The sequence below is a fragment of the Amia ocellicauda genome, chromosome 15 (genome assembly GCF_036373705.1).
Source record: "Amia ocellicauda isolate fAmiCal2 chromosome 15, fAmiCal2.hap1, whole genome shotgun sequence".
Lineage (NCBI taxonomy): Eukaryota > Metazoa > Chordata > Actinopteri > Amiiformes > Amiidae > Amia > Amia ocellicauda.
Window position 1 is genome coordinate 4722216 of NC_089864.1, and position 27268 is coordinate 4749483.

The 27268-nt window shown below is 45.7% G+C and overlaps 3 protein-coding genes across 3 annotated transcripts; 2 read left to right on the forward strand and 1 right to left on the reverse strand.

The window, feature by feature from the left end:
• Positions 1-73: 73 nt before the first annotated feature.
• cchcr1 (coiled-coil alpha-helical rod protein 1) lies at positions 74-8581 on the forward strand. The gene is made up of 19 exons (XM_066687023.1): positions 74-366; positions 737-1022; positions 1346-1522; positions 1970-2120; positions 2449-2730; positions 2829-2992; positions 3389-3506; positions 3804-3914; positions 4271-4408; positions 4539-4649; positions 4776-4882; positions 5005-5117; positions 5256-5334; positions 5610-5734; positions 5952-6161; positions 6671-6772; positions 6963-7114; positions 7586-7739; positions 8128-8581. Exons 1-19 carry the CDS (start codon positions 297-299, stop codon positions 8226-8228), a joined length of 2751 nt encoding a protein of 916 aa, XP_066543120.1. The 5' UTR covers positions 74-296; the 3' UTR covers positions 8229-8581.
• Positions 8582-9670: 1089 nt separating this feature from the next.
• LOC136711052 (RING finger protein 112) lies at positions 9671-21295 on the reverse strand. Its single transcript, XM_066687024.1, has 14 exons — positions 21138-21295; positions 16823-16877; positions 16001-16220; positions 15267-15482; positions 14268-14402; positions 14054-14158; positions 13902-13952; positions 13753-13809; positions 13374-13460; positions 13099-13222; positions 12823-12935; positions 12651-12704; positions 12322-12384; positions 9671-10072 (listed from the first exon to the last, which is right to left on the reverse strand). Exons 2-14 carry the CDS (start codon positions 16852-16854, stop codon positions 9671-9673), a joined length of 1659 nt encoding a protein of 552 aa, XP_066543121.1. The 5' UTR covers positions 16855-16877; positions 21138-21295.
• On the forward strand, positions 20006-26285 carry LOC136711128 (uncharacterized). The gene is made up of 3 exons (XM_066687170.1): positions 20006-20454; positions 22217-22306; positions 22541-26285. The coding sequence occupies exons 1-3, from the start codon at positions 20158-20160 to the stop codon at positions 24230-24232; spliced, it is 2079 nt and encodes a 692-aa protein (XP_066543267.1). The 5' UTR covers positions 20006-20157; the 3' UTR covers positions 24233-26285.
• Positions 26286-27268: the final 983 nt, after the last annotated feature.

Here is a 27268-nt window from a genome sequence, read left to right on the forward strand (position 1 = left end):
AATCGTGCCGGGGAATCGGTGCGAATTTCTGGGCCTCTGGGGGGAACGATTATCGGGGCGGTTCTGTGTTGTTCCCGGTTACTTAGGCGCTTCTGTTGACTTCAATAAAGCGATTGGAGGTTTGGAAACGCAAGTGTCTAAGCGTTGGAGAGTAGTGTGGCAATTGTAGCAATGAAGAGGTGCTTAGAAATGGCTAATTGCCGCTGTTGACAGGAATAAATAAATTAATAAACTGATCTGAAACGGTTAGATACCTGCAGTAAAAATAAAAACGTATCTTTTTCATTAACCTTGAAATGGATAAACGCCAGAATACGACTGAGAAGTTAAACCCTCCCGCTGACTTCGCAGTGGCAGCTTCCTCAAGTAACTATACAGTATTATTTTTATTGCATTTTAAACATTTGCAATTTAAACATTAAAAATATAAAATGTAATCTAATAAAATAACATTGACAGTTCTTGACTACGTTTAACTATCTTACACACAAAACCATCCAGAAAACTTGATGCAATTAAAACAAAATCCATAACATAAAGAAAGCTGAATTATTTTTTAATTATTTTTAGTGGTGGTGGTGGCAACAATATTTAATTATATGTAGTAAATTGTGTTTTAGTTCAAAACAAAAACATGCAAATCTGCTAAACATCATCCTTATCTTGGGAGGCCAAGCTGTTAAATGTGTGTTTCTGCACTATTCTAGACCTAACCAGCTTTTGTGTTTTTTCGCAGCAGGACCCCAGAGTAACTTGGTGCCACCATCTCACTTCGCCCAGCTCTTCCACACCACCTCCGCCTCCTCCTTGGGGGGTATCCAACAGCCCCCAGCTTGCGGTGTCGGGGCCCCTCTGCCTTTGCCAACCTCTGCCCCCACCCTCCAGTTGCCCCCCGAGCCCTGGGCAGCCATCGCCCAAGCCAGGCAAGAAATTTCAGAGCTGAGACGAGAAAACCAGCGAATCTTGGAAAGTGCATGGAGAAAAGCAGAGGGACCATCGCAAGAGGACAATGGCAGGACCAGGTAGTCTTAACAGATAAATATGGCACAGCATGCATTGATTCTACTTCCTGGATTGCTAATATAGTTCAATGCCCAAACAGTGACCCAGTACTCCTCTTTAAAAGACCAGTGCACTCGCTATTGAAAAAGCCGACTCCTACGTGCAACTGTGTGTTCTAGCTGATGAATCCACGCAGGGTGCTTAAATAAAGTTTTAAATATCTTGGTCTCTCCGAACAGAATGGACTTGCCAAGTTACCTGTTTTTAATTAAGACCATCTTGGCAACACCCTGTCTAAATATTGTTTCAAAGTAACGTTCTGCCTTGTGGTTTGTGTTTGCAGATCTTCTGAAAGGGAGGCGGTGGGAGGGGAAGGCAGGCTTGTGGACTCAGAGTGGAGGCTGGAGTCCCGGAGGCTGGGAGCTGAGGCGGAGAGGCTGAGAGGACAGGTGGAGATCCTGAAGGAGACGTCCCGCAGGCAGACGGAGGAGCTCAGAGAGAGAGACGGCGCCCTCTGCAGGTACAAAGGAACAGGATCCGCTAGAACACCAGCCGGCTGCACTGTGCAATGCACAACAAGATTTCCACAACAGGCCTTCAAAGCAAGACTCCAATTCAGTAGTCTGTCATTAAGTGTATATTTTCACAACATCGGATCAATCCTCCTACTTGTATTAAGACCTACCCATAAATCGCAACGTAGAAATCTGTACCCTGTCGTGTTTAGATTTATAAATAGTTGAAAGTGATTTCAAACAATAAATCATAATGCGATGGGGTACAACTTCCAGATTTGCATCGCTCTGATCGCTGTATCGAGTCCTGGAGCTTTGCCTGGTAGGAATAATATTGTGAAACAGTTGAACAGTTGCTTCTGGGAGTCCATGTAAGTGATATTTTATTTGTCCTGAGCCTGTTTCTCTCTGTCACTTATCTGTGTGTATGTGTGTGTGTTTTGTGTGTTCAGGCAGAGGTGTGAGCTGGAGGAGGTCCGGGCCGAGCTGATCCAAGCCAGGAGAGAGCAGCAGGCCGCAGGAGAGAGGCTGACCCGGGAGAGGGACCAGGCCCGGGCCGAACTGAGCCAAAGCCAGCTGGAGCAGGAGAGACAGCTGCTACAGGTCAGACAGAGACTCTGTCTGTCTCTCAGCTCTCTGTCTCTGCTCTCTCTTCCTTTCTCCAAAACCAGCTGGTCCAAATCTGCTCAGTAGACGCATCAGGCTTGTTTGGCAGCTACAGTGGCTAAGGAACTAACCCCTTCTGTTTTTGGAATGATTTATGAGTTTATTGTGTAATTCTTACCAAACATCTGTACCCAGAGTGCCTTACAGCAGCCCAAAAAGGAAAAGATCACTTATCACCAAAACAGTACAAATCACTGTTTGTGTAAATAGGCGTCTCCTTTAGATATATATATATATATATATATTTTCTTTCCCCTCCCAACAGCTGGAGGAGAGGTGGAAGGCGGAGAGGGAGAGGCTGACGAGAGAGGCAGAGAAAGCCAGGGGACAGCTGGAGACCCTCGCCCAGGGCCGGGGGGATAGGGAGAGGCGGGAGGGCCAGGAGGGGGAGAGGCTGCGGGCTGAGCTGGAGAGCGCCAGGGCCGAGGCGGAGTGGCTGAGGGGGGAGGTGGAAAGAGGGAGGCGGGAGACAGAGGCCGCCCACAGTCTGGAGATGGCGACGCTCAAGGAGCAGATAATGGAGGCGCAGAGGAGGCATCAGGCGGAGGTGAGGGAACAGACGGACAGGAAGAGTTGCTATCTAAAGAAAAAAAAAATCACTAGAGAATCTGATGCTACTTCTGATCGATGACTTTTCCCACCCAGCTGCAGGCGCTGTCAGAAGCTCACGCCGCTGAGCTGAAAACGCTGAGGCAGAGCAGCGCCGCCCTGGAGGCCGGGCTGGGCACTGCACGGGAGGAAGTGACCCAACTCAGGAGGCACCTCCAGGAGGCCAGTCAGACGAAGGACGAGCTGCTCGCACAGCTGAGGTGGGACTGAGGAGTAACGTATCTCCGTGAAAAGCCAATGCATTCGTTCACTGGAAGCACGGCCATCTAAACAGTAACCTAGGGGCGGAGTATATAAAATGTCGATCTCTCTCTATTTCACCTTAACCTGTTTATTGTACATCATCCAACTGTCTTGACTTCAGTCTGTTAAGGTAGATAACCCTTCTGAAACCCAGTGTGACGTATCCATCCCAAATATTTAACAGACTGGGCCAACGTCCTTACTATCCCAGTGGTCCCAGCCTCGGTACTGGACACCTGGATCCCGGGGAGGGGGGGTGTATGGGTGGAAACCATATCTCTTGTTCTGGACGAGCTTTGCCACCAGTCCCTAGCCGCCTCCGCCTTGCTGACACTGTTGCTGTGTTGTGACAGGGAGGCCCGAGAGTCTGAGGAGAGCCAGGCAGCCACGGTCCAGAGTCTGAGGAAGTACATCGGGGAGCTGACACCCGAGAGCGAGGAGCAGCAAGAGAGACTGACAGACACTGTGCAGGTACCCACGCAGTGCCCTCTTGCCCTCGAGCTGGCTGGACGTGCACAGCTGGGGTGGAAACCCTGTTATATTCTCTAATTAGTTACATCTTCAGCTTCAGAAGTATAGTTTAATGAACTCTGTTTCTCTGTAGTACGTACATCTGTTAGTCATGTATATTCGAGTTGGTTGAAACGCCGATTCGGCCCTATAGGACACTGTTAGGATTCCGGTGGGTTAAACGATGGAGATTGCTCTGCCTGTCTGTGGAACAAATACATTAATTAATGAATTAATGAATGAATGACTGCTGTGCAGAAGCTGGAGCGGGAGAAGGAGTCCCTGAAGGTGACGGTGGAGTTGCTAACTGTTCGTCTCCGATCCCTGACTGACATCTTGACCATCCAGGAGGCCGAGATGGGGGACAAGGTATCTCCCTTCTCCAGTCATGTTTACAGTGATGTTGCCGTTGATTTGATTCTTGCATTTCATTACACATTATATCACATTATACCGAGCTGACCTGACCTGATATTGGCTTTGCATTAATTACATCTCTCTCCTGTACTTGCGGGTCCATTGTCTTTTGGGTCTGATACAATAAATAATATTGACTGTTTTTCCTCTGCCATTATTTCCCTATCCCTATCTCTCTCTGTCCAGTTCTCTCCTACGCTCCCTCTCTTTCTCTCCCCCCACTTTCTGTCTCATTTCATCCCCCCTTGTCTTCTACTCTTGTACCACGATTGACAGTCTCTGTGTCTGTCCCTCTGTGTCAAATGCAGTCGGGCCCCGTGTCGGAGTGGCCCAGTGACGGGGGGGCAGTGCTGCGCCGCTGGAGGGAGAAGGTGTTCATGTTGCTGGTGCAGCTCCGATCACAAGACCTAGAGCTGCGGGGCCAAGAGGGCCGCTTCCGCAATCAGGTGAGGCACAGTCGCAATCTTTAAAGGGCTACTGAGTGGCGTTCTCCTGGAAAAAACATGATTACATTAACTACAACATTGCACTACTCTATTTGCTGGCATTTCAGGGACATCTTCTCTCTCTCTCCAGATCTGCTCACTGGAAGGGGGTCTGAAGAGACAGGGCCAGCAGCTCAGTGTGCTACAGCACAGCTTGGAGGACAGGACTGCCGAGCTGGAGATGGAGAGAGTGGGGAGTGCGGTGAGGGGACACACGCCAGCAGGGCTCATTACGTCGCTCTATAGGTTTAGCACAGCCTCCCTCCGCCTCTTGTTCCTGGTGGCGAGAGCGATCGCAGGCAGATCGTAAATGTTTTTGCTGTCGTAGGCAGTGCAGCAAGAACTGTCCCGGGCGCGAGGCGAGTCCCTGAGGCTGGAGGCAAGGAGAGAGGAGGCCGAGAGCGCAGTGAGGCAGCTGGCTGAGGCTGTTGTGAGGTACCGGTGCACTCTGGGAGAATGTAGGAAAGATGTTGAAAAGGATGAGCTCCTGAGAGGAAGAGCTGTTGTGTATCAGGCCTGAAAAGGTCTTTAGTATTTTATGCTGTCTCTGTCCGCAGGTGCCGGGCGGAGTTCAAGGAGAGAGAGACGGCGTTGGTCTTGGCCGAGTCTCGTCTACTCAATCTGGGGCAGAGAATCAGCTTTGCCTGCAAGAGACTGGACACTGTTCAAGGTTGGTGTGCAAAGGGTTAACCTAGCTTTTGTCCCTCCTTTTTCTTCTTAATTTTTTGTTTCTCCAGTGCTCTTGTCTTCTTCCCCAACTCTCTGAGGAGTTGATTTGATGTTTTTCTCTCCCTGTTGTCTTTTTCAGGGCTGATCTTGAGGAAGGAAGCTCTGCAGAAGCTGCAGAGAGAGGAGGCTCACCGACAGACACAGCCCGAGCCTGGCAGGTATACTGGGAACCAAACGTGATGGAGAGGCAGAGGAGGAGGAGGAGGAGGGGGAGAAGAAGAAGAGTTTAGGAGAAAGGGTGATGCTGTTTAGAGTGGCGCTCAAGGATCTGGGCTCCTGAGTGGAGGGTCGTGGCTTCGGTCTCGGGTGGGGGACACTGTTTGTACCCATGAGACGAGTGCTATACCCAGATTGTTCTTGAGTGGACCTAGTGCTATCTGGATTGTACCCGTCTCTCTGCCCATCTCTCTGATTGTCTCTCTGTCTCGCCCAGGCTGACCCATGAGGAGCTGCAGGCGGAGCTGAAGCTCGTGTCTGAGGAGCGGGACCTGCTCAACGCGGAGCTCCGACGCACTCCTCAGCTCATAGAGGGGGCTCTGAGGGAAGCCAGGCAGCACTGTAAGGCCTGCTTCACGTCCCTAATCGTGGTTTATTAAATTACACTCCTTTTCAGGGATTGTTGAACACCGATTCAGCCCTGGAGACCAAACTGTTGAGATTCCGGTTGAATGCTATGAGTGAAGACGGGGAGAGTAAACTTTGGGTGGCCACTCTGTCAGAATTGATTTTCTCTCTCTCTCTCTCTCTCTCTCTCTCTCGCCCTTGGCGTCTCCAGTCGAGTGTGAGCTCAGGCAGCTGAGTGAGGAACTGGGTTGCAGGGAGCAGGCGGAGCGGAGGGCGGAGGATGAGAGAGAGAGGGCGGAGCAAGCCCAGAGAGAGGCTGAGCTCAGACTCGAGGGCCTGCAGGGGGCGCTGCAGCAGGCCAGAGACACCGCCAGCGCACTGCAGAGTGAACTGAGTGAACAGCATGAGCAGAGCCAGAGAGGTGAGCGAGGGGAACGGAGGAATTCATACTGGGGTGTGCGCTGTCCTGTGCTTTCTGGGCTATAGGATAGGGCCCAGACTGGAGCAGTGCTGTGTGGACTATAGGACCCAGACTGGAGCAGCGCTGTGTGGACTATAGGGCCCAGACTGGAGCAGCGCTGTGTGGACTATAGGGTCCAGACTGGAGCGGCGCTGTGTGGACTATAGGACCCAGACTGGAGCAGCGCTGTGTGGACTATAGGATAGGGCCCAGACTGGAGCAGCGCTGTGTGGACTATAGGGCCCAGACTGGAGCAGTGCTGTGTGGACTATAGGATAGGACCCAGACTGGAGCAGCGCTGTGTGGACTATAGGGCCCAGACTGGAGCAGTGCTGTGTGGACTATAGGATAGGACCCAGACTGGAGCGGTGCTGTGTGGACTATAGGATAGGACCCAGACTGGAGTCAGACCTGTTTGACTTGCTGCTGAACCGGGCCTTGTCTCTCACTGTGTAACTGTGTCGTTTCAGCCCTGCAGGAGCAGCTGTCCGAATTGGAGTCCGGTTACAGACAGCAGCTGAGAGCGATGGAGGCTCAGCTGAACACGGCGAGGAGAGAGCACACCAAAGCAGGTCAGTCCCAGACGACTTTCTGATTGGTTCAGAGGTGGTCACGAGGCTTTGACAGCGTGGGTGTGCCTTGTTTTGTTCGCCCCAGTTGCACCAGTGAGTCGAGTTCAGTGATGGGGACAGAGAGAGGGAGGAAAATAATTGAATGGTTGTGCAAATGCATTGGGACCCAATTCTCCTGGTCTCTCCTCAGTTGTAGCTCTGAGACAGTCGAGCCGACAGACGGCGAGAGAGAGAGAGCGAGAGCAGGAGCTGCAGAGGCTACAGGAGGAGCACAGACGGAAGGAGACGGAGGAGCTGCAGAGGAAACTACGGGAGGCAGAGAGGGACAAAAATCTCCTGATGGTGAGCAAGATTCTGCCTGTGGTCCCAGGGAATCTGGAGATGTGGTTACTAGCCCTGGCACTGGAGAGTTCCCAGTCCAGCTGGATTTCTAGGTCACTCTATTAGGTCATCAATGTATAGTCTCCAAGGCCCGATCCATTTTGATCTGGATAAAGTAACTTCCTAAAGGCTACAGATGACAGGAAGACAGGTTTAGTAGCTACCTGAGCTCAGAATCTCATTTAACAGTTTCTTACAGAATCCCAAGTTAGTCAGTGTGTCTCGTGTGTGACAGTGTGTGAAGCTTGTTCCAGTCCACCACCACTCTTTGTGTACAGGTCAGGTGTTTCCTGTATTTCTGCACCTGATTTTAATTTTGCCTGTGACTGCTGGTCCTTGTTTTTTTTATTGATCTTGAAGTCTAGTCCTTGGGGATAACAAACTGCAAAATATGAAGAAAAATCATGTTTTGTTTTCGTTTAACCTTTACAGACCACAATACGACAGGAGGGTCTGTTGAGTCAGTATAAGAAAACCAGGTCAGCCGCTCTGCAGACGTCCTCAGCCCTGGCAGAGCAGCCCCAGCCAGCTAGGCCAGCAGGAAAGTCCCAGGCTGTGGGGCCTAGTGCCAAGCCTTCTTCAAAAGGTGACCAAACAGTGAAACATTTGACTTTCCAAACTTGTATTGATTCTTTATCTAGTTAGGTCAGCATGTCATCCAGTAAAGAAAGTGAAAGTAAAAAATCAGTCTGTAATGAAGTCAGTATATGTGAATGTCAGTCGCCATGATTAACTCCATCATTAATATCAAGCTGTAAATAAGCCCTGGAAAGTAAATCTGTACAACCGTGCAATTCAGACCTTCCAGTGCACCATATTTGACTTAAAATTGGACATAAAATACCATACTTGGTCAGTTTGTAGTCCTCATCCATTCCTTCCCCTTTTATAATCAAGAGGTTAATTTCATCTATTGGATTTTGTTCTGATTTTAAAGAATCACCATATTTTTCTTATTCATGTCTCCCCTCCAGAGTCCCTCTGCTCGGTCCTGGAGGATCTGCAGGCCCTGAGTGTAGCAGTGATTGACAGCGGGGAGACGTCAAGCGAGGAGGAGGAAGACAGGGGCCTATGAGGCCTATTTATTTGAGATCAGTTTTATTTTATTTTCAAACCTATTTTGGAATGAGCACAGTGTCACACATGGGTACAGACGGATGCCGTCAGGCCTTGTGCTTCTTCTCCACCCTGGCAGCCCCACAGCACCAACAGCAGAGGACCCTCACGCAGAATACAGTGGAGCCCACGGCCTCTGGCCTGGAGGGCCCAGACTGGAGCATGAATCGGTGCTTTGTGCAGTGCCCGGGTATTAATACTCCCCTCTGTGTTTCTTACACTCTACTTGTGGAGAAGAAAAATGTCCTGTTTAATTTTGTATGTAATTCATGCGACTAAAAAGATATAAATAAACTTATTTTTCTATTCTGATTTAAGTTCCTGAGAATCTGTTTTGATTTGGTCAACAGAATTGATATTTTTTTTATAATTAATGGCTTGCTCAGTAACAAAGGATCAATACCAATATAATTTAAACATTTTGCAAATTACATTGTTTATTAAATGTTTTCTGTAAATGTGTTTTGTAAACTAATTACCAAAGCGTTATTTGCAGTCATTAGAAACAGTTTTGCAGTTTTTATTGTGCTTTTGCTTAGGTTGGGCTATTAAGGCATATCCAGTAATACAAAACAAAGTTGCAACTGTAAACAATTATTAAATGACATCTTCATCCAAGAGATACATTTAACAAAATATAACATTTTTTCCATTCATAGAAATTTGAATTCACTGTGTAATAAAATGCTGTACTTTGCAAATTTAAAAAATGTAAAGAAACTACAGAATATACAGTACAATGTGTGCAGTACACCTCTGGGCAGCACAGCAGTCCAGAACGTGTGCGGTCGAGTGGCAGTGGATTGACGGCAGCAGGAGTTTAACACACCTGCATTCTCTTCACGCGACTGTGGCTCTGCAGATTCACAGGTCATTCTGGGGATGCTGGTATGTGGAAAACCTCATCGCTTCGCCCCTGCCCATTGCACACACACACACAAAACACAATTTGCTTGTTGGCTATGCATCACATTTCAAGAAAACAATGGCAATCTCCTACATCGCTGCCGCACTTGGACATGGTCATCATAGGAATCACTCCTGACCGGGTTTTGCAAGTCAAATTAATTTACAGGGTCGGACACAGTGGCACCCCGATTCCCCTGCATCTCTCTCTCCTCTCTAATGGTTTGCCTGCTGTGCGTCTCGTATACATTGGCTTGCACTTCATGTATACGCGAGTCCTGCAGGGTACTCTTAGACAACTGTCACACGCAGGGCGCTATATCAAATGAAGACTGAGCGACTGATTAGTGGTGGTAACAAAACGCACCACCAATCTCTTCTTGTTCATCTATTCCAATGTCATGTCTTTTTCCCTCTCTAAACACGGTCGGGGCTCAGATGTCCCAGATAGATGTATTTGCTCTGGGAGGGGTGTGCGAGAGGTCGCCCCCACGCCTATTCCCCACTGTGGTCTCTCTCCTTGAAACTCTTGATTCTCTTATACATGGCAGTAGCCACTGCCGTGGCCACCGACCCCACCCCCACCCCGGCTGTGGTGCCGATCGCCGTCCCGGCCGCGATCACCCCCGCCTCCGCCGCCACCGCCCCCCCCGCAATCACCCCCCCGGCCACGCCCCCGGCCAGCGACAGCACCGGCACCGTCACCATGCAGGCCACCACTATGCCGAACTTGATGTCGTAGATCTTCAGGAACTCCTCCTGCTGGCCGAGGACCCAGGTCTCGAAGTCCTCCAGTGCCTGCTTGTTGACCTCTTCCCGCAGGCGCTCGCACAGCTCCGCCGTCTTCACTTCCACCCGGGCTTTCATTTTCTTAGGGGGGTCCAGCATGACCTTGTTCTAGAGAGAAGAGGGTGGGTGTGTTTGTGTCGAGAGCTGCTGGAGTACACTGCACCCTTAAGAACCCAGTGGGACGCATGCAACATTTAATATGCTTGAGAAAGAGGCCTGGTAATCTGGGATAATGCACCTATGTGTCACACTGAGTTGCTAAGCATCTGCGGACAAAACTTATAGTTTTTCTGTTATTGTAGTACAATCCGGTCGTTTATACTCAAGTAAACTATACTGCAGAATAATACTGTAGTAAGTTTACCACAGAATATCATATTTATAGACCTATATATTTGTGACAAAATCTTGAAATGTACTATAGAGGACTGAAGTACAGTTAGGTACATAAATATTTGGCCAGTGACCCAACTGTCATCATTTTGGCTCTGTACGCCACCACAATGGATTTGAAAGGAAACAATCAAGATTTCAAGATGTAAGGTGAAGAAGTGGAATGTCCTGCAATGGCCAAGTCAATCACCTGAACTGAATCCAACTGAGCAGCATTTCACTTGCTGAAGGCAAAACAGAAGGCTAAGCGCCCCAAGAACAAGCAGGAACTGAAGTCAGCTGCAGTGCAGGTCTGGGAGAGCATCACCAGGGAAGAAACCCAGCATCTGCTGATGTCTATGGGTTCCAGACTTCAGGCAGTCAGCAAAGGATTTGCAACCAAGTATTGAAACTCACAATTTAATTCATGATTATGTTAGTTTGTCCAAATACTTTTGAGCCCCTAAAATTGGGGGGAACACATATAAAAATGGGTGTAATTCCTACACCGTTCACCCAATGTGGATGTAACTACCCTCAAATTAAAGATTAAAGTCTACACTTAAAGCACATCTTGTTGTTTCATTTCAAATTCATTGTGGTGGCATACAGAGACAAAATGATGACAATTGTGTATTTATTTATTTAATAGCAGACACCCTTATCCAGTGCGACATATACACACACATATATATACACTCACCTAAAGGATTATTAGGAACACCTGTTCAATTTCTCATTAATGCAATTATCTAACCAACCAATCACATGGCAGTTGCTTCAATGCATTTAGGGGTGTGGTCCTGGTCAAGACAATCTCCTGAACTCCAAACTGAATGTCTGAATGGGAAAGAAAGGTGATTTAAGCAATTTTGAGCGTGGCATGGTTGTTGGTGCCAGACGGGCCGGTCTGAGTATTTCACAATCTGCTCAGTTACTGGGATTTTCACGCACAATCATTTCTAGGGTTTACAAAGAATGGTGTGAAAAGGGAAAAACATCCAGCATGCGTCAGTCCTGTGGGCGAAAATGCCTTGTTGATGCTAGAGGTCAGAGGAGAATGGGCCGACTGATTCAAGCTGATAGAAGAGCAACTTTGACTGAAATAACCACTCGTTACAACCGAGGTATGCAGCAAAGCATTTGTGAAGCCACAACACGTACAACCTTGAGGCGGATGGGCTACAACAGCAGAAGACCCCACCGGGTACCACTCATCTCCACTACAAATAGGAAAAAGAGGCTACAATTTGCACAAGCTCACCAAAATTGGACAGTTGAAGACTGGAGAAATGTTGCCTGGTCTGATGAGTCTCGATTTCTGTTGAGACATTCAGATGGTAGAGTCAGAATTTGGCGTAAACAGAATGAGAACATGGATCCATCATGCCTTGTTACCACTGTGCAGGCTGGTGGTGGTGGTGTAATGGTGTGGGGGATGTTTTCTTGGCACACTTTAGGTCCCTTAGTGCCAATTGGGCATCGTTTAAATGCCACGGCCTACCTGAGCATTGTTTCTGACCATGTCCATCCCTTTATGACCACCATGTACCCATCCTCTGATGGCTACTTCCAGCAGGATAATGCACCATGTCACCAAGGTCGAATCATTTCAAATTGGTTTCTTGAACATGACAATGAGTTCACTGTACTAAACTGGCCCCCACAGTCACCAGATCTCAACCCAATAGAGCATCTTTGGGATGTGGTGGAACGGGAGCTTCGTGCCCTGGATGTGCATCCCACAAATCTCCATCAACTGCAAGATGCTATCCTATCAATATGGGCCAACATTTCTAAAGAATGCTTTCAGCACCTTGTTGAATCAATGCCACGTAGAATTAAGGCAGTTCTGAAGGCGAAAGGGGGTCAAACACAGTATTAGTATGGTGTTCCTAATAATCCTTTAGGTGAGTGTATATATATATATATATATATATATATATATATAAAAAACGATGTGAGCTAGCATGTTTAATACTTACTTGCTCTTCTAAGAACGTTTTAAACTCCTGTTCTGCCTGTGTGGTGATTATGGCATCTAATAACTGTTAAAAAAAAAATATATACACATATTTTATGTAGACACCCAATCACAAAGCTTTAACAGTGTGAAAGAGGTTTTTATGTAGTATAGTAAAGTACATTGTAATATAGTAGACTAATGTACAGTAGGGTGGTACAGCATTGAACCCATTCCAACGAAACCAACTAGTACTAGTACTTACAGAGATAGTATCCCCATTTAAACTGGTGACTTGTATCATTTCCCACCATTCTAAGGAAGTAAAGGTTATGCAGTTAAATTGGGTACCTCCAGCTGATTGGAAATCCTGTACTTGCTATTAAGGATGCTGTCGGCCACAATCTGCCGAGAGAACAAAGTAGTTAGAGATATTGATTGGTTTTCCCCCAGGACACAACATCTCATGAGGCAACTGTGTCCAATTCCATCTCCAGCGCCCCAGTTTCAGCAGCACACTGACCTTGAATTTCTCTGCTAATGTCCCCCCGGTTACTGAGGATTGGGATGTCTCTAGGCTTTCAGCAATGTGGTCCACATACTCCCTCAGGCAGTCCCGAAATTCTTCATCCATATCTTAAAAGGGAAAAACAAGGTTCAGTCCAATGTATGGCAGAAACTGCTGTCAAATGCAGTCCATTTACAAACCAGGACTACAGGGAACATGAGACGGTATAAAAAACAAGAAAACTAACCAATGATTCCAAGAGAAATAAAAAACCAAAGAATAAAAGGCTACCTTGCACAGTCCCCTGTTCACTCTTGAGCATCCTCCTCCCAGGGAATGGCATTAAGTAACATTGGGGATTCTCCTCTTTCAGGATACTCAGAGCTTTAGGGTTCGTTTTGGATGTTTCCAGTTGCTAAAATACAAAAAGGCAAAAACAGAGTGTACTAGACTGTGTCTCCGCAGGACCAGGGCTGAGACCCTGCTGTAGATTGTGCATTCTGCTCTCTATCTGTCCTAGCTGAGTGCAGAAGAAATATCAGTTCAAATAATACTGCTTCACCTACCTGGATTATTATCTCCAGCTGTCTTGCACCTTCAGCATGTCCCAGGTCCATTGTGTAAGTCCAGTCTCGCACAAGAAAATCAAACCCCTTTATGATAAACATGGGAATAAATTGTTAAAAATGTACAGAAATGTGAGAGGCACTCCCAGTTTTAGCCTCAAAAAGGTTCCAGAATCTGTGTGTTGTACTTAATTTTTGTTGACTTCAATCAGTTAAATTGTGTTCATCATACGTTTGATTATTATGGAATTCAGAGCATTAGTGTTGCTCGTCTCGTACACAAGAGCAGGAACTGTTTTTGAGCCACAGTCCTGTTGCATTACATCAAACTGCATGAGTTCAGTGAGAAGGCTTGCGATAGCGAGAACAGAGGGATCACCTGGAATTGTTTGAAATCAAAGGCATTTTTCCCATTTTCAGCCATAAGATAGAGCATCTACAAATAGGGAAACAAACAAGAACACTATGATTATAGAAGAAAATAATATTACTACAAATAAATACATTATAATTTGTACAATACAGTACCTCAAGGTAGTCCAGGTCTGTTTTCTTAATGTTAGTATGAACATTAAATATCTGCAAGGGGGAAACAAACCAAAAAATAAGTAATCACAGGGTTATAATATTGGAACTGACTGTGTGCTGAAGGTAGCCGGCGCTGCAACCTCCACACTCACCAGATGAGAGCTGAGAAAAACGCTCAGCGCCGATAACTTCACACTGACTTCTGAATCCCGCAGGATGTCCACCGAGCCTTCCGTGTCCACCAGGAAAACCGCGATCTGGGGGGAGGCGAGCAGGTCAGAACAGCACTGCAGTCACAGAGCGCAGGGAGGACAAACAGGGCGGGTCCGGTTGTGCGTGTACAACTGACAACCTGTTTTCACTTACATTTCCCTCCAGTCTTTCCACAAACAGGGGCCTGCTCCAGATGTAGATGCCCTTGGTGGTGCTGTCAGCGCCCGGACGCCATTCAAATCCCTCCAGTGGCTCGTCCTCGCCCATCCAAGAGCCGTTGACGTGTTCCTGCAGGGGGTCAGTGCATGTAGTTCAGAGCATTTATTTTGTGTGTTGAAATATCTGTGTTAAATGTGTTGCTTGCTAGCCAGTGTAGCAGTTTTCTTGTTGTTTCACGGTTTCACTTCTTGTATTTACCTGTTAGATTCACACTGGCAGTTATAAGCACATTCAACAGGCTCAGGCAGGAAATCTAATCAGGGTCATCAATAGATCAGCTCAAATTATTATGTAATAATATCAGCAACAGCAACTAAAAGTCGCAGGCAACTCTGTGGGTTTTCTATGTGGTTCACATCTAAGACTTTTCCTGTTTGTGTTGTTGAAGGTTGCATTTGTTTTCACTTTCATTCCTGTCTTCTACCGCCACCTAGTGTACATTTCTGGTAATTATATCATTATGATATTTCAAACTGAGCATTATGTTTTTGTTTGGGGTTGAATTTACATCTGTACACATTCTTCTGTCACGTGCATCAATATAAACAGTAGCCATTTTGTAATCACCTTATTTCATTATATGGTAAAGTTCAGTATTATGCTTTTAACTCTTTGTGTAAATACTGCAACAGATGCAAGCTGACCACTTGCAATTTGATTGACTCCCAGCTGTCATTTTGTTATATGCAGTAATTTGCTTTGCAAGTAGACAGAATGGTCGGCCACATGTTTTCATTGCAGCAGGCATGTGATGGTTTCAACAAATGCAAAATGACAGCCAATCAATGTGACCCATCGACTTCTCTGGAATAGCTTTGACTGTACATCATCATACAACTCTGTGTGGCAACTTTCATATCCGTGCAATAAGAAGTTGCTTTGGAATCAAGCAATCCTGCACTTTATATAATATTTGCTTTCAAGGGGACTTACCATTTTGGACAGCTTGCGTAAAATGTAGTTGAGCAGAAACGATTTGCCCTTTCGTCGCTCGCCAATAACCGACACCACACAGACGGGGGTGTCCTTCACATCGGGCCTCAGGAAACAAGTTTGCAAGACATCCTCATGAAGCTGCATAGAACCGGAGATGTCGTTAAATCCGACCAGCTGTAGCGGCTGACCCGGAGTGTCGCAATCGAAAGGGATCTGAGAGAGAGGGAAACAATCTGTGTGATTTTCAAATGAGGAAGAATGAGACAGCATTTTTTTAAGAGCTTGTTTTTTGTGCATAGTCGAAAGCAAATGGTATTTGGCAATTCGTTTACCTAGTTCAGTAAAATAAACTTGTTTTATGAATTCAGTCTTTTTTCAAGGTGTCATGAACATTGAACCAAGTTAAGAAAGTTTACAGCCCCCTGCCACAACTTCTTCTTAAGTCCCTACATGGCACTGAATCCACAAACCTCCACTCAGGAGTCCAGAGCCCCAGTACTCCACATTGCAACGTTTAATAAAATAAACTAGTAGATGAATAACATTGTTTCAAATCAATCATATTTGGTTCAATATAGGCCGCTCACAAGGTTGCGACAGATTGCTTTACAGGATTAAAGGTGGTATTTAATACATGTAAATGTTATAAACCATTGGGCATGTCACACCAAAGCAAAGGTGATAATGTAAAAAAAAAACTATAGAACCATAGACAGATAGATCTCACTCACATCTTGTTTACTGACTGTTTTCTCCCTGTCGCACAGCCATCGGCACTGAGGGCAGGTCAACTCGCGATCCACCCAGAAGGTGACGATACAAGCACGACAGAAGTGGTGGCCGCACTCGATGGTCACCGGGTCCGTGAAGACCCCCAGGCAGATCGAGCACTGCGGCTCGGCTCGGAGGTAGTTGTCCTGCTCCTCCTGCAGTAAAAACTGAATGGACGTGCTGCCAAACGAAAAGGGAGACGCATCCACACAGAAGAGGCAGGAATTCAGATTTTAATTTGGTAACATGAAAATATTCATTCTGGAATTTCACTTTACAGGGAGGCGTAAACAAGCCACTTTCTGGGGACCACTATTTTTAAGTCATTTAATTTTCCTGATATTTTTGAGGGTTATAGATTTAATGAATTGCTTTGCAGAGGTCCTTATCCAGGGTGACTTACACAAGAAACTTTTTAAAGCATTACCAAAGTGAAGTAATACAATCAGTACAAAACACAATAAGCACAACGCCTAGTTCAATGAGCTAACAAGGGCAGACATAATACAGTTAAGTCCCAGGCATGTGCTAAAGGGGGGGCATAAGGAGTCAAGTGACACAATACAAGTCCAAACAATACGTACATACGTACGCAGGAGCATAAGGAAGCAGAGTTTAAAATAGTGCAAACAGCCAGAGCGCTGAGCAGCCCAGGAGATCAGACTGCTCTCTGAACACATGTGTCTCGATATTATTATGAATAATAATAATAATAATAATAATAATAATAATAATAATAATAAATGTTAGTGCATAGAGAGTAGTTGTAATTGGCTACTCACCTTCTTTCTGGTATACTTGGAGAATTACCCATGGCTGGATACAGTATCTTCTTGTCTGTATTAAAACAATTAAACAAAAACTACATCATATACATGAAATAAATATGGCATGTATGCCTCAACCCAGTGTTTAGTTGACCTTTTTTAAAGAAAAGAAAATATAAAACTAACCTCTAACCTTAGAATTAGAATTCTACCCCTATTAGAATGATTTTCAATTCACTAACACAAAAAACAACAACACTTCGTGGCAGTTTATCTTTGACCTACTTTTAGTTTGTTTGTTTGTACCCTGAATTGCAAAATAAAACGAAATGTACTAGCTGGCCTGATTCCATCAGCAAAAGTATGTAAGACATGTGACGTATGGAGTATTAAGCTGTGCTGTGGAAGGTGTCAGACACAGTATGTTAAGATAGATGAATAAGCTCACTTGCCGTGGTGTCCAAGCGCCAGTGTGTGAACGGACACTGCTGTCCAGGGGCAGTGAGGCGCATTTCATGTACTGATGCAAGTCTCTATGCACGGCCACACAAACAACTTTAACAGTTTAACCTTGCAAATATGATTATACGAGGTCCACCGTTTCGCAGTTCGGCTTGGCCTGCGTCATGTTACAAACTGCGAGCGGCTTAGTTTCCCTGTTTCTCTCGCGTAACACCGACTCCATTGTAGTCGGACAGGATGAACACCTGCGCACAGGTAACACACTGGGCTTGACATGCGCACTTCACAGGCTGCAGCGCGCAGGCTTAACACGCCAACAGGGGACATATTTACAAATGTTTCGACACTCCGCAGTTTCCTTTAAAATTACAGTCAAGCCCGTTCAGCAATGGTATCCACGCTTTCGTGGTCAAGTGCATTTGGGCGAGTTCACTGCGCCCGGATACAGCACACAACTCACCGGCGTCGCACGGAGTCCGCAGCGGAGATGCGCCGAGAGGAGGAGCGCAGCCTGGGTGTGCTCTGACCACAGCAGCCCTGCGATGACTTGTTTAACATCTGGACATTATTAGTTGTAGTACTGCCAACCAGTGCACCCAGCTATACAGCCTCGCCTCTCCTCTTCCACTCCCTCCAGACCGTCATTAGAGTCGCTGTCCCCCGGCTGCCTCTCCGCCCTCATCCCTAATTTGCGGAAGGAGCTTCTCACTGCCGGTCCCTGACCACCTTCCTGCTGCGCCTGTAATGCAGCAGCTGCTCGGCTCTCTTGCTCTTATGCTCCCTCTGATGCTCCCTCTGCTCCTGACACTTCAATCATTTTACTGTACCTTCTGGGGTGCCCACACTTTAGCGCACACCTGTGTGCATCCTCTGCACTTGTTAGCTCATTTGTTCTTGGGTGTGTGCCTATTGTATTTTGTACTGATTGTATTGACTGCACTTTGTAATACTTTCAAAATGTTTCTATTGAAAACTGTAAGTCCCCCTAGGTAAGGGTGTCTGCTAGGAAATAATTAATAGTAGTAGTAGTAGTAGTAGTAGTAGTAGTAGTAGTAGTAGTAGTAGTAGTAGCAATGTTGATGTTGTATCCTTGGTTCATGCATTGTGCTGAATAGTTTCAAGTTAGGATGTCATATAGTCTATAATGATATCATAATCATTATCATGAAAATACATCCATGAATAAAATTAATATGTTCTAGTTTCATCAAGCTGACAACATGTTCCCTACACCCACTACACTTGGTGGAAAGTGTCACTTTGCCCTGTTAATTTTTGCACCTAATTTTCACACATACATTCTGGCCCCGGCCTTTAGACTTGACTGAGTTTAAAATGAAGGTCCGGGTAGCCTTTATTATTATTATTATTATTATTATTATTATTATTATTATTATTATTATTATTATTTGTATTAGTAGTGTTAGTAGTAGCAGTGGTACTAATTTTATTGTTGTTGCTGTCACTATTATTAATAATAATAATCATATGCATACTTATTGGCATATTTATGCAAATATTTCCAAATTCATGAGCACATTTGCACTTCAGCGCTTTTTACACTTCTGCTGCCCTATTATGACACTTCTCTGAATCTATACACAAATTACACTCCTCCACATTCAAACTTGGTGGCATATCATGTTTCTCTAAATATTTCCCCACCATTTGAGTCACGTATGACATGTTGTTAAGAGATTAGCTGAAACTTTGTATTGTATTTATTTGATTGTCTTCTTTATTTATTTTTTACTGAAACACACTCCACAAGAATGTCCTGTTTTTTGCTTTGCTCAAGTGTACAGACATGGTTTTGTTTTGGCACTGCAGTTTACTTCCCTGTTCTCTGGGGCCACTGACTGACTCACGCCTCCCTGGGTGCTATGGCGGCGCTGTGTGTGTTTGTTTGTGGGCGCTGTTGGCGAGCTGCTCCCTGCTCTCTCTCCCTGCTTCTTCATTGAAGCTACACCCTCGCCTTTTCATTCACGCCACTGCACCTGATGTCGGCACACAACAAGAAGCTGGTTGAAAAGCCATCTCTAAAAGCTCATTTGTGGGTCACTGAATGAACTCCTTTCAAAGAGTTGCTCTGACATCATGTGTCAGATTCTTGTCCCTTTAATAATAAAAATGAAGTCATTTATTGAAGCTTTAACAATCACACTGTGGCCAATGTCTTATCTAGGCCTTGTTGCAAATGTAATATCATAGCAACCCTGAAGCTTCACTAGAGAGCCTATGCAAAAACTACACTGCACTGTGGCAGGGGAGACTGGGTTCATGTCTTGTCGTGGCCCCAGGGTGTTATTGTAGTAAATTGACTTCATTGTTTTCATGTACATTGTGTAAGTCTATCAAAATGTATTATTATGAATCATTATCATTAATAATAACTACAACTGTTCTGCTCATTTTTGGGGTCTGCACAACCAAATCTTTTTGATATCTGTCCTTTTTTGTGGTGAAAGTATATAGCAACAATCATATTATTATTACAAATTATAGTTTCCTCTTTTAAATTGATAGTATACACACAAGTGCCCAACCTCCTAGAAACAGAAACGCTCTCGTGTGAGAAAACTGATCTTCAGGCATGTGTCTGCACGCTCCCAACTGAAAACTGAACAAACCACCTCCTTCACCCAGCTCTCTGTGGCAACCATAGCTATGGGACTAATTACCTGAAAACAAGGGTGTGTCATTTCTATGTTTTTCTAATCTTTTTTCTGCTTCATTACACAACCTCCAGGCCCAGAGTAGCCCTGAGCAAATCCGCCTGACAGCAGTGCCGGAATGCGGCGCAACTCGCCGAGGCGCTCAGCTATAAGCGGCCGCCGGCTGTGCGGGTGGCGCAGTGCGGGGTGGCGCAGTGCGGGCTGGCAGTACAGATGGCAGCCGTCCTCCTGCTTTGCGTGGCGCCCCTGATCGCGGGGGTCTGGGGCCGGGTGGTGCAGGACGCCGATTTCCTCCCCTGTAACCGTTTCTTTTATATGCAGACCCCTCCCGCAGGATTTGACGGGGGGCAACTGGTGCACATCTGCCAGACATACGAGGGGACGGACTACTTCGCAACCCTGTACAACGCGAGCTGCAGGCTGCCGGTGTATTCCGCCTATGTGGTCACTGTCCGGGGACAGGGAGCGCCGGACTCTGGGGGGCTGGACGATGTATTTATTGAACCCCAGGTAAATGATGATGACGATTCAGAATTAACTGATATGCTTTATTTATTCATCATTTTTTTAATTATTATTAAATCATATTTTAATGTATTCATACATTATTAGTAGTAGTAATGTTGTCTATATTTAGTGCTTACATGAGTTTAATTTCATGTATAGATTAAAATATGAAAAGATCATTGTCACTGTCATTCGAACCGTGACAGGACAGCAGAGCTGTGGCCCTGCCGGGTTTGTGAAAGAAAAGCTAAAGTTTGTGCTCAGGATATTAGGGTGGAACGCTTGTTTGTTATTCCTTTCTAAGTTGATTTATGTGTTTATTTACTTTATTTTTATTTTGTACATCAAGCTATTGTTTACACTAGTGTAAACAATGAAAATAAACTGCACCGGCCCCCTATGACATCACAGAAAAATCAATCTCTGCTGGAGATCTGTTTGCTCTAGCTTTTAATTTAATTAAACCGATCTTTAGCTAACAGTTGTTTCCCAGTGTTTAGAAAACTGCCCTGTTGGGGGGATGAGCTACAACACAAAGTGGCCTGAGAGCAGCTCTCCAAGACCAAGGCCAGAGACTACCATCCTGGTCACTATCTAAGGAGCATACACAACTGTCAGCCTTAAGGTTTTCATTTTTAAGTCAGCAAAGGATATTGAATAGCCAAAGAAATGCTGATGGTACTCACCTCTTCTGTACTGGGCAGCATAAGGGTCTGTCTCTTAAATGGGTCTGTATTTGTTTTTGCTATTTCCAAGCCTATTGAGGAACACCAGTATGTGGAGTGGCTAGATAGTGTAGATGTGGACTGCCTTGTTTGGAGAGGGGAGGCCAAAGCGCGATTGACATCACTCCCCTGGCACTTACCCTCTCACTGCTCTCTCCTCCCCTCTTCTCTGACCCCACCCTCCACCCCTCGGTCCCTGTTTCTTTCCGTTTCCATTTCTATCTCTGTTTCTCTCACTTTCTGACTATGGGCTTGAACAAATAAAATATTAGCAAATCGCAAAGTACAAATCTGTATCCTGTCGCATTTAAATTTATTGTCACAAGCCACTTTCTACTGCGTATGAATCACAGTGTGATAGGGGATAGGGTACAAAGTTTGTCAAAGTTTTTATTTGTTCTGGCCCTTTGTGTCCTTATCTCTCTCTTTGTTCCTCAAATTAAACGTTAGTAAGAGGCTGTCAGACATAATGTTGAAACAGCATAAGACCCTGCTTGTACATCCTGTTGAAGGTGGTTATTTTATTTACATCTTTCTCATATGTTTATTTTATTTTATGATATATACATATGTTTTGAATAGAAACATATCTGTAATGCATACCCCACCTTTAGCAATTGTTATATAATTAATGACTCCTGTTTTCCTACATTATTTAAAACAATTGGAGATGGTTTTAAAAACTTCCATGTTGTAGATTTATGTTGTCCCATTGTTGTTACACAACACTTCACATCTTTGTATGACCTCGTCGTTGGTTACAAAAACAGTTATGCCCCAACAGCATTAATTTTACATCCTCACAACTATAGTGACAGATCTCCAAAACTAATTCTACATCAGCAGGAAGTTGTGGCAACAGGGCTACAACACTAAATTGTTAGCTGGGTAAATATTGCGCTAGTTTACTGTAGTGATCGTAAACAGCAGCCAGATGATTCCAGAATGAATTGTTCATGAGTCGACTGTTGGGGAACGTTTTCTTTACTTTTCCACTTAATCAGGTTTTGTGTTGTTTGTCCCTGTTTTGTGATATTCAGATTGACCTTGGGGAGGCTGGCTCAGACAATATGATGACCGAGGAAGAAGCTAGAAGTGCCATTGCTGAACAGCTGTCTGCAGATACACAGGTGCTGCTTTTGCAGATTGAGCCCTATAGTCCACACAGTCAGGGGTGTGACTTTGGCTTAATAACGTATCCTTAGTCATTAAGAGAGGCCAGTTGATGTTCTGTCAGAATATTTTATTAACCCTGCTGTTCATATGCTCCAGGTTATAAAGTGTTGCACAATGTAGTGTGTGTGCCCTAATGGAAATTGTTACCATTTTCTCCTGCTTTTGTTTCTCCCATCGCATTATTTTAGATCAGTGCAGCAGAAGTGGATGCAAATGAACCAGAGGGATTAGAAGAAGAAGAAGTGATTGCAAACGAAAGAGAAGAAGGAGATCAAGAGGATGGAAATGTATCGCTGGAAGCTGGCGTCAGTGGAATCCTGCAGGGGTTTTTACCCGCAAGCGACGAGGATGAGTCAGAACTGGGAGACCCAGAGAGCCCCCAGCTCCCTGCAGAAACGGACGCAGCCACATACCCCGGGGGTGCCATGCAGCAGGGGCATCTGGGAGGGGGGCAGGCATTGAAACGGGATTTCACTGCCTACAAGACACACTACCTCAGTTCCCCGCGCCTTCAAAACGGAGAGGCCAAACAGGCGACGCGGACCCTGACAAACGCGGTGCCGGTGAGCTTTACGGATGACTGGGATGGGACGGCGTCCAATTTCGTCCTGGACCGCACCTCCCAGGAATGCGCCAGCCAGGGGGGTTCGCTATACGTCATCTCTGGTGCTAGGTCCACCTCGCCCGGGGTCCAGGAAAGGATCTGTCTGGTGGACTTGGTCTGGACTGCTCTGTGCTGCCACATCCCACAGAACGCCTCAGCCTCCTTCGCTCTCGCCCTGGTGAAGGAAGGAGATGGCCAGGCACGGTTCCTCGATCTGCAACAACTCCGGGGTCTGATCGGCGGAGAGGGGGAGCTGTTCAGGGACAACTGTGGAGAAGCGGAGAAGGGGTCCGAGGGAGGGGCAGGGGCTGGGGGAGGCGTGGAGAGGTGGCAGTCTTCTTACAGATCTGCTGTGGAGGAAAGCAGACAGGAAGGGGATGAGGAGGCTGACGAGGATTCTGAGAGCAGGATCGTAGCGGCCCTCTCCTCTGTCCTGTCCACCCTTTATGAGATCCCGAAGCGGGGCACCGGCAGCCTGCTGGAGGTGGCATATGAAGAGCTGGGCATCTTGGCCTCTCTTCCACAGCAGACAGGATCCCTGGTCTCCAGTCTCGGGGGTGATTTGGTCCAAAGTACCAAATCAGTGGCCAGACTGACCCTGAAGGCCGGGGAGGTGTGTGCATCTCAGGCCTACTCCGCCACCTCCCCCTTGCTTGGCAGCCTCTACGCAGCAGTGATGGAGTCCGCCAATGGGCTGGGCACCCTCTCCTCAGAGAGCATCAGCCTGGCCCTGGGCCTAGTGACAGGCACCTCCAGCATTGCAGGAGACTTACTGGGAAGATTCTGGGACTCCTTCAGCTTCTTCTCCACCACGATTGGCGGCGAGCTGGTGAACAACCTGGCAACAGCAGGGTGGGGTACCACGGCAGTGATTGGGGACGTTTCAGAGGCGGTGCTCGATAGGGTGGCAGCGCCGGCTTTGGGAGCAGCGGTGGCATCGGTGCAGGGTACGGTGTCTTCCGGTGGCACCATCCTGTGCGCCTTCTTGGACATCCTGGCATCGGTGCCATTGGACTCCTTCAACGTGGGGGCGGCTATGCTCCAGGGAGTGGTGGACACAGTTTCGGGAACGACTTCTGTTGTGACAGACATGGGCACCCCCGTCTTGACGACCACAGGGAAGGTGTTGGGTAAAATCTGTTGGACAGTGTTTGATGTGTTATTCGATGGTGCGTCCAGTGTGGGTTCAGGGGTCGCCAGTAGAGTTGCGGGTTGCTTTCAGTGGGATGCACAAGAGGGTAGCTCTGTCTTGGAAAGCACGGAGTCCCAAGATTAGGGCTCGAGGTTGGTTGCTCAGCCATGGTCCTGGACAGCCCCCTTCCCAATCCAGTTGTTTTTTTATCTCATGATCCCTGACTCAGCCGCTGTCTAAACGAATAGGAAATGCGTGTTACTATGCTGTGATGAATAATGATCAAAAGATGGCTGATTGCTTCCATGATCAGATTGACATGTTTCCAAGTCTTTATTAGCAACCCATTTGGCTTTCCAGCTCACCCCTGAAATAACGCAAATTACTAAACACTGGCAACGCATGTGAGCTACTGAGCAACAGGCAAACCTATTCCTCTCTGCTGCACACAGACATAGTCCAAGTATGAGGGGTAAACCTGGTTTCTGCAGAAATGCATTTATGTGGAAAAGGCCTACAACCCCCTTTCCTAATTCATCACTACCTTAAGATAGCACAGTGCCTTGAGGATTGGGATAAATTGCTAAACAGATCCCCCTGAGCCATTAATGGGCCGAATCAGGTAATTAAGATGTCTGAGTGGACTATAAACCAGAAGAAACTTTACTATCAGCCTCCAGGAACTGAACTGTGCACCCTTGTGTAAAGGCTGCTCGAAGGTTCCCTTAGCAGTCTTTCATAAGATAATTGATAAAAAAAAGGAACCACTCTACTTCCTTGCAAGTGTTAAGTTTATTTGTGCTTTGACTGCTATAATCGTACCCCCGGGGCTCAAGGTTTAATTATCAGGAGTGACACAGTGTCGGAGGTCTGTCAGTAGTTGGGGTGTTATTCTCAGCAGGCACTGCCTCCTCATTTTAACCCTGACTGTGTGTTCAGAGAGAGAGAGAGTTGTTTCAGAGGGAGGGGGTGTGAGCGGCATCTGGAAAGTGATGCCACATAGTCGACGAGAAGCCACCGAATGGGAGAGAGCTAAAGATGCTTAAAGCTGTTAACCACTGAAAAGTGAGTTCCAGAGGTCGATGTAGCAATTAAGCTTAAAAACACACAATCTTGATACCTACAAGGCTATAGGGTAGTTTGTGTTAATATTGATCTTGCATCGACCTTTGTGGTTTTAATTATGTGTGATGTATATATGTATATTGTGCAACTGGTCATGCTTTATTTTATAGAGGGTGTGGGCTGGCTGCTATGAATTACACTGGGGGACAGCGCTCAACAATGTGAAGTGAAGGGGAGGCATTATGCTGCTGTTGAATTGTGTTTCTTATCTGGGATATGCCCTTTTATAGCACGGGATGATTTGCACCGAAGCTTATGGATCTCTGTTTTACAAAGTATGATTCTAAAGGGGAACTACATTTCTCCTCCTTGTGCTAAAGCCCATGATTTGCAAAGGATACCCAAAAAAGACAGGAAAGTTGTCCCGGTTGGAATAACAAGTTGAAAGATAGAAAGAGAAAGGGGGTTAGACTAGAGTAAGAGAAAAAATACTTCAGTGCAAGAGAGAAGGCCTTCAAACAAAGGGCTGGACACAGAGCAAGAAAAGTTCAGCAGTGGACCAAAGCAGACATGGGACTGGGCATGTGTGGAGTCGCAGTCAACAACACTGCAAATGAGGAGAATGAATAGTGTTTTTCATACCTAGCTACACTTATTTTGGTAAAACATTACAACAATGGGCACCAATTCTTAATGAATCCCCAAGAAAAAACATAGAACTGCCTGATGCAGTTCCTCTGAGCTCTGCTGTTGCATCACATGTATTAACCCTAACTTGAAACCCTGTCTGTCACCCCATCCCTATCTCTAACCTTGAAACACATGTGATTAACAGCAGAACTTAAGAATGCCTATTATTATGATGACATGGGCCTGAGCTCTGGGTTCACAGATAAAGTGCAGACACATCACTAGGTAGCTGGCCAAATGAAACACATGCAGAGTTTTCAGAAGACTTTATTAGGGGATGTTATTATGGGGCTGGTGTGAAGGATGACTAAAACACTTTTTAGTGAGAATGTGTGGGTATATCTCAGTTTTTGTGTGTAAAGCTGTAAAGCATAAATCATTTAAAATGCTGAAAATTAATGGAATGATTGAATATTTAATAAACTTTGAAGGTTTAAATGTGTCTGTGGTATCAATGGATATATGTGTGTGTTTATAAGACTATAAAGAAGACCATTTAATAGTGATATAATGCTTCATACTCAAGTTCAAATTGGATGTACTGGCTTCAGTCTGAAACTCAAAATATTCAGCCATCAATGTCAATGCCTGAGCCCTGACCCTGCATTCCTGCTGCTGAAACTGGGCAGCACGCCATGCCTGCGGGTTTCAGCTATTAATTCTGAAACGTGTCTCGACAAAAACAAAACTCTACTTTGCACAACACTGTTTGTTACAGAAAAGCATTACTAGAATATAACAATTTGACTTCTTCATATTCATATTTACTACTAGCATATGATTACCACTACTTCTGTTTTTTATGTAGAGGTGAAAATTGGCAAAGATCACCAAGAGGCCAGGGCACTTCAGTTGAGCTGGTTTATTCCATACTGAGCACTCTGGATCAGCAAAAGCAGACTGACTCCAAAGGGTAAAGCTTCATCTGATATACTTTACAGGATTTATGTAACATATTTTTTGTTGATGATTTTCCCCCAATGGTGTTCCTCAAACACTCTCCCCCCTAAATTCACTAGGGACAATGACATATGCATCCCTTGCACACACATACTCCTTGTCATTATATTTAACTGCCTGTTTTTATTCATCCATTTGCAAAGTTCATGATACAAAAGGGGTGAAGGTAATTCTGTTTTATACTCAGTAATACCGGTATTCATATAATGTGCACTGTAATGTCAAATAATGCCACATTAAAATTCAAACACTTTACCTGAGAAATCAACACCTTGGTTTGTGTACGATTGGAGTTGCACAATAACAGTGTAGTACAGTACAGCATAGTACAGTACATTATTATACAGTCTATGTTATATTAATGTAGGCAACACAATACAGTGAAAACACAGGAAACTGTACACAGTTGTATTATGACAAAGACATGTGGTGCACAGAGGTATAAACACAGTAAGACTATGCCCT

What these genes read in the sequence shown, in the direction of transcription:
- cchcr1 (XM_066687023.1), top strand. Translation starts at nt 297, where the DNA reads ATGGATAAACGCCAGAATACGACTGAGAAGTTAAACCCTCCCGCTGAC. An exon ending in GACTGACAGACACTGTGCAG is followed by an intron (nt 3,507 to 3,803) that starts GTACCCACGCAG and finishes ACTGCTGTGCAG; the next exon opens with AAGCTGGAGCGGGAGAAGGA. An exon ending in TGCCAAGCCTTCTTCAAAAG is followed by an intron (nt 7,740 to 8,127) that starts GTGACCAAACAG and finishes TCTCCCCTCCAG; the next exon opens with AGTCCCTCTGCTCGGTCCTG.
- LOC136711052 (XM_066687024.1), bottom strand. Translation starts at nt 16,854, where the DNA reads ATGGGTAATTCTCCAAGTATACCAGAAAGAAG. An exon ending in CATTAGCAGAGAAATTCAAG is followed by an intron (nt 12,705 to 12,822) that starts GTCAGTGTGCTG and finishes TTCTCTCGGCAG; the next exon opens with ATTGTGGCCGACAGCATCCT. An exon ending in AAACGTTCTTAGAAGAGCAA is followed by an intron (nt 10,073 to 12,321) that starts GTAAGTATTAAA and finishes TCTTCTCTCTAG; the next exon opens with AACAAGGTCATGCTGGACCC.
- LOC136711128 (XM_066687170.1), top strand. Translation starts at nt 20,158, where the DNA reads ATGGCAGCCGTCCTCCTGCTTTGCGTGGCGCCCCTGATCGCGGGGGTC. An exon ending in ATGTATTTATTGAACCCCAG is followed by an intron (nt 20,455 to 22,216) that starts GTAAATGATGAT and finishes TGTGATATTCAG; the next exon opens with ATTGACCTTGGGGAGGCTGG. An exon ending in AGCTGTCTGCAGATACACAG is followed by an intron (nt 22,307 to 22,540) that starts GTGCTGCTTTTG and finishes GCATTATTTTAG; the next exon opens with ATCAGTGCAGCAGAAGTGGA.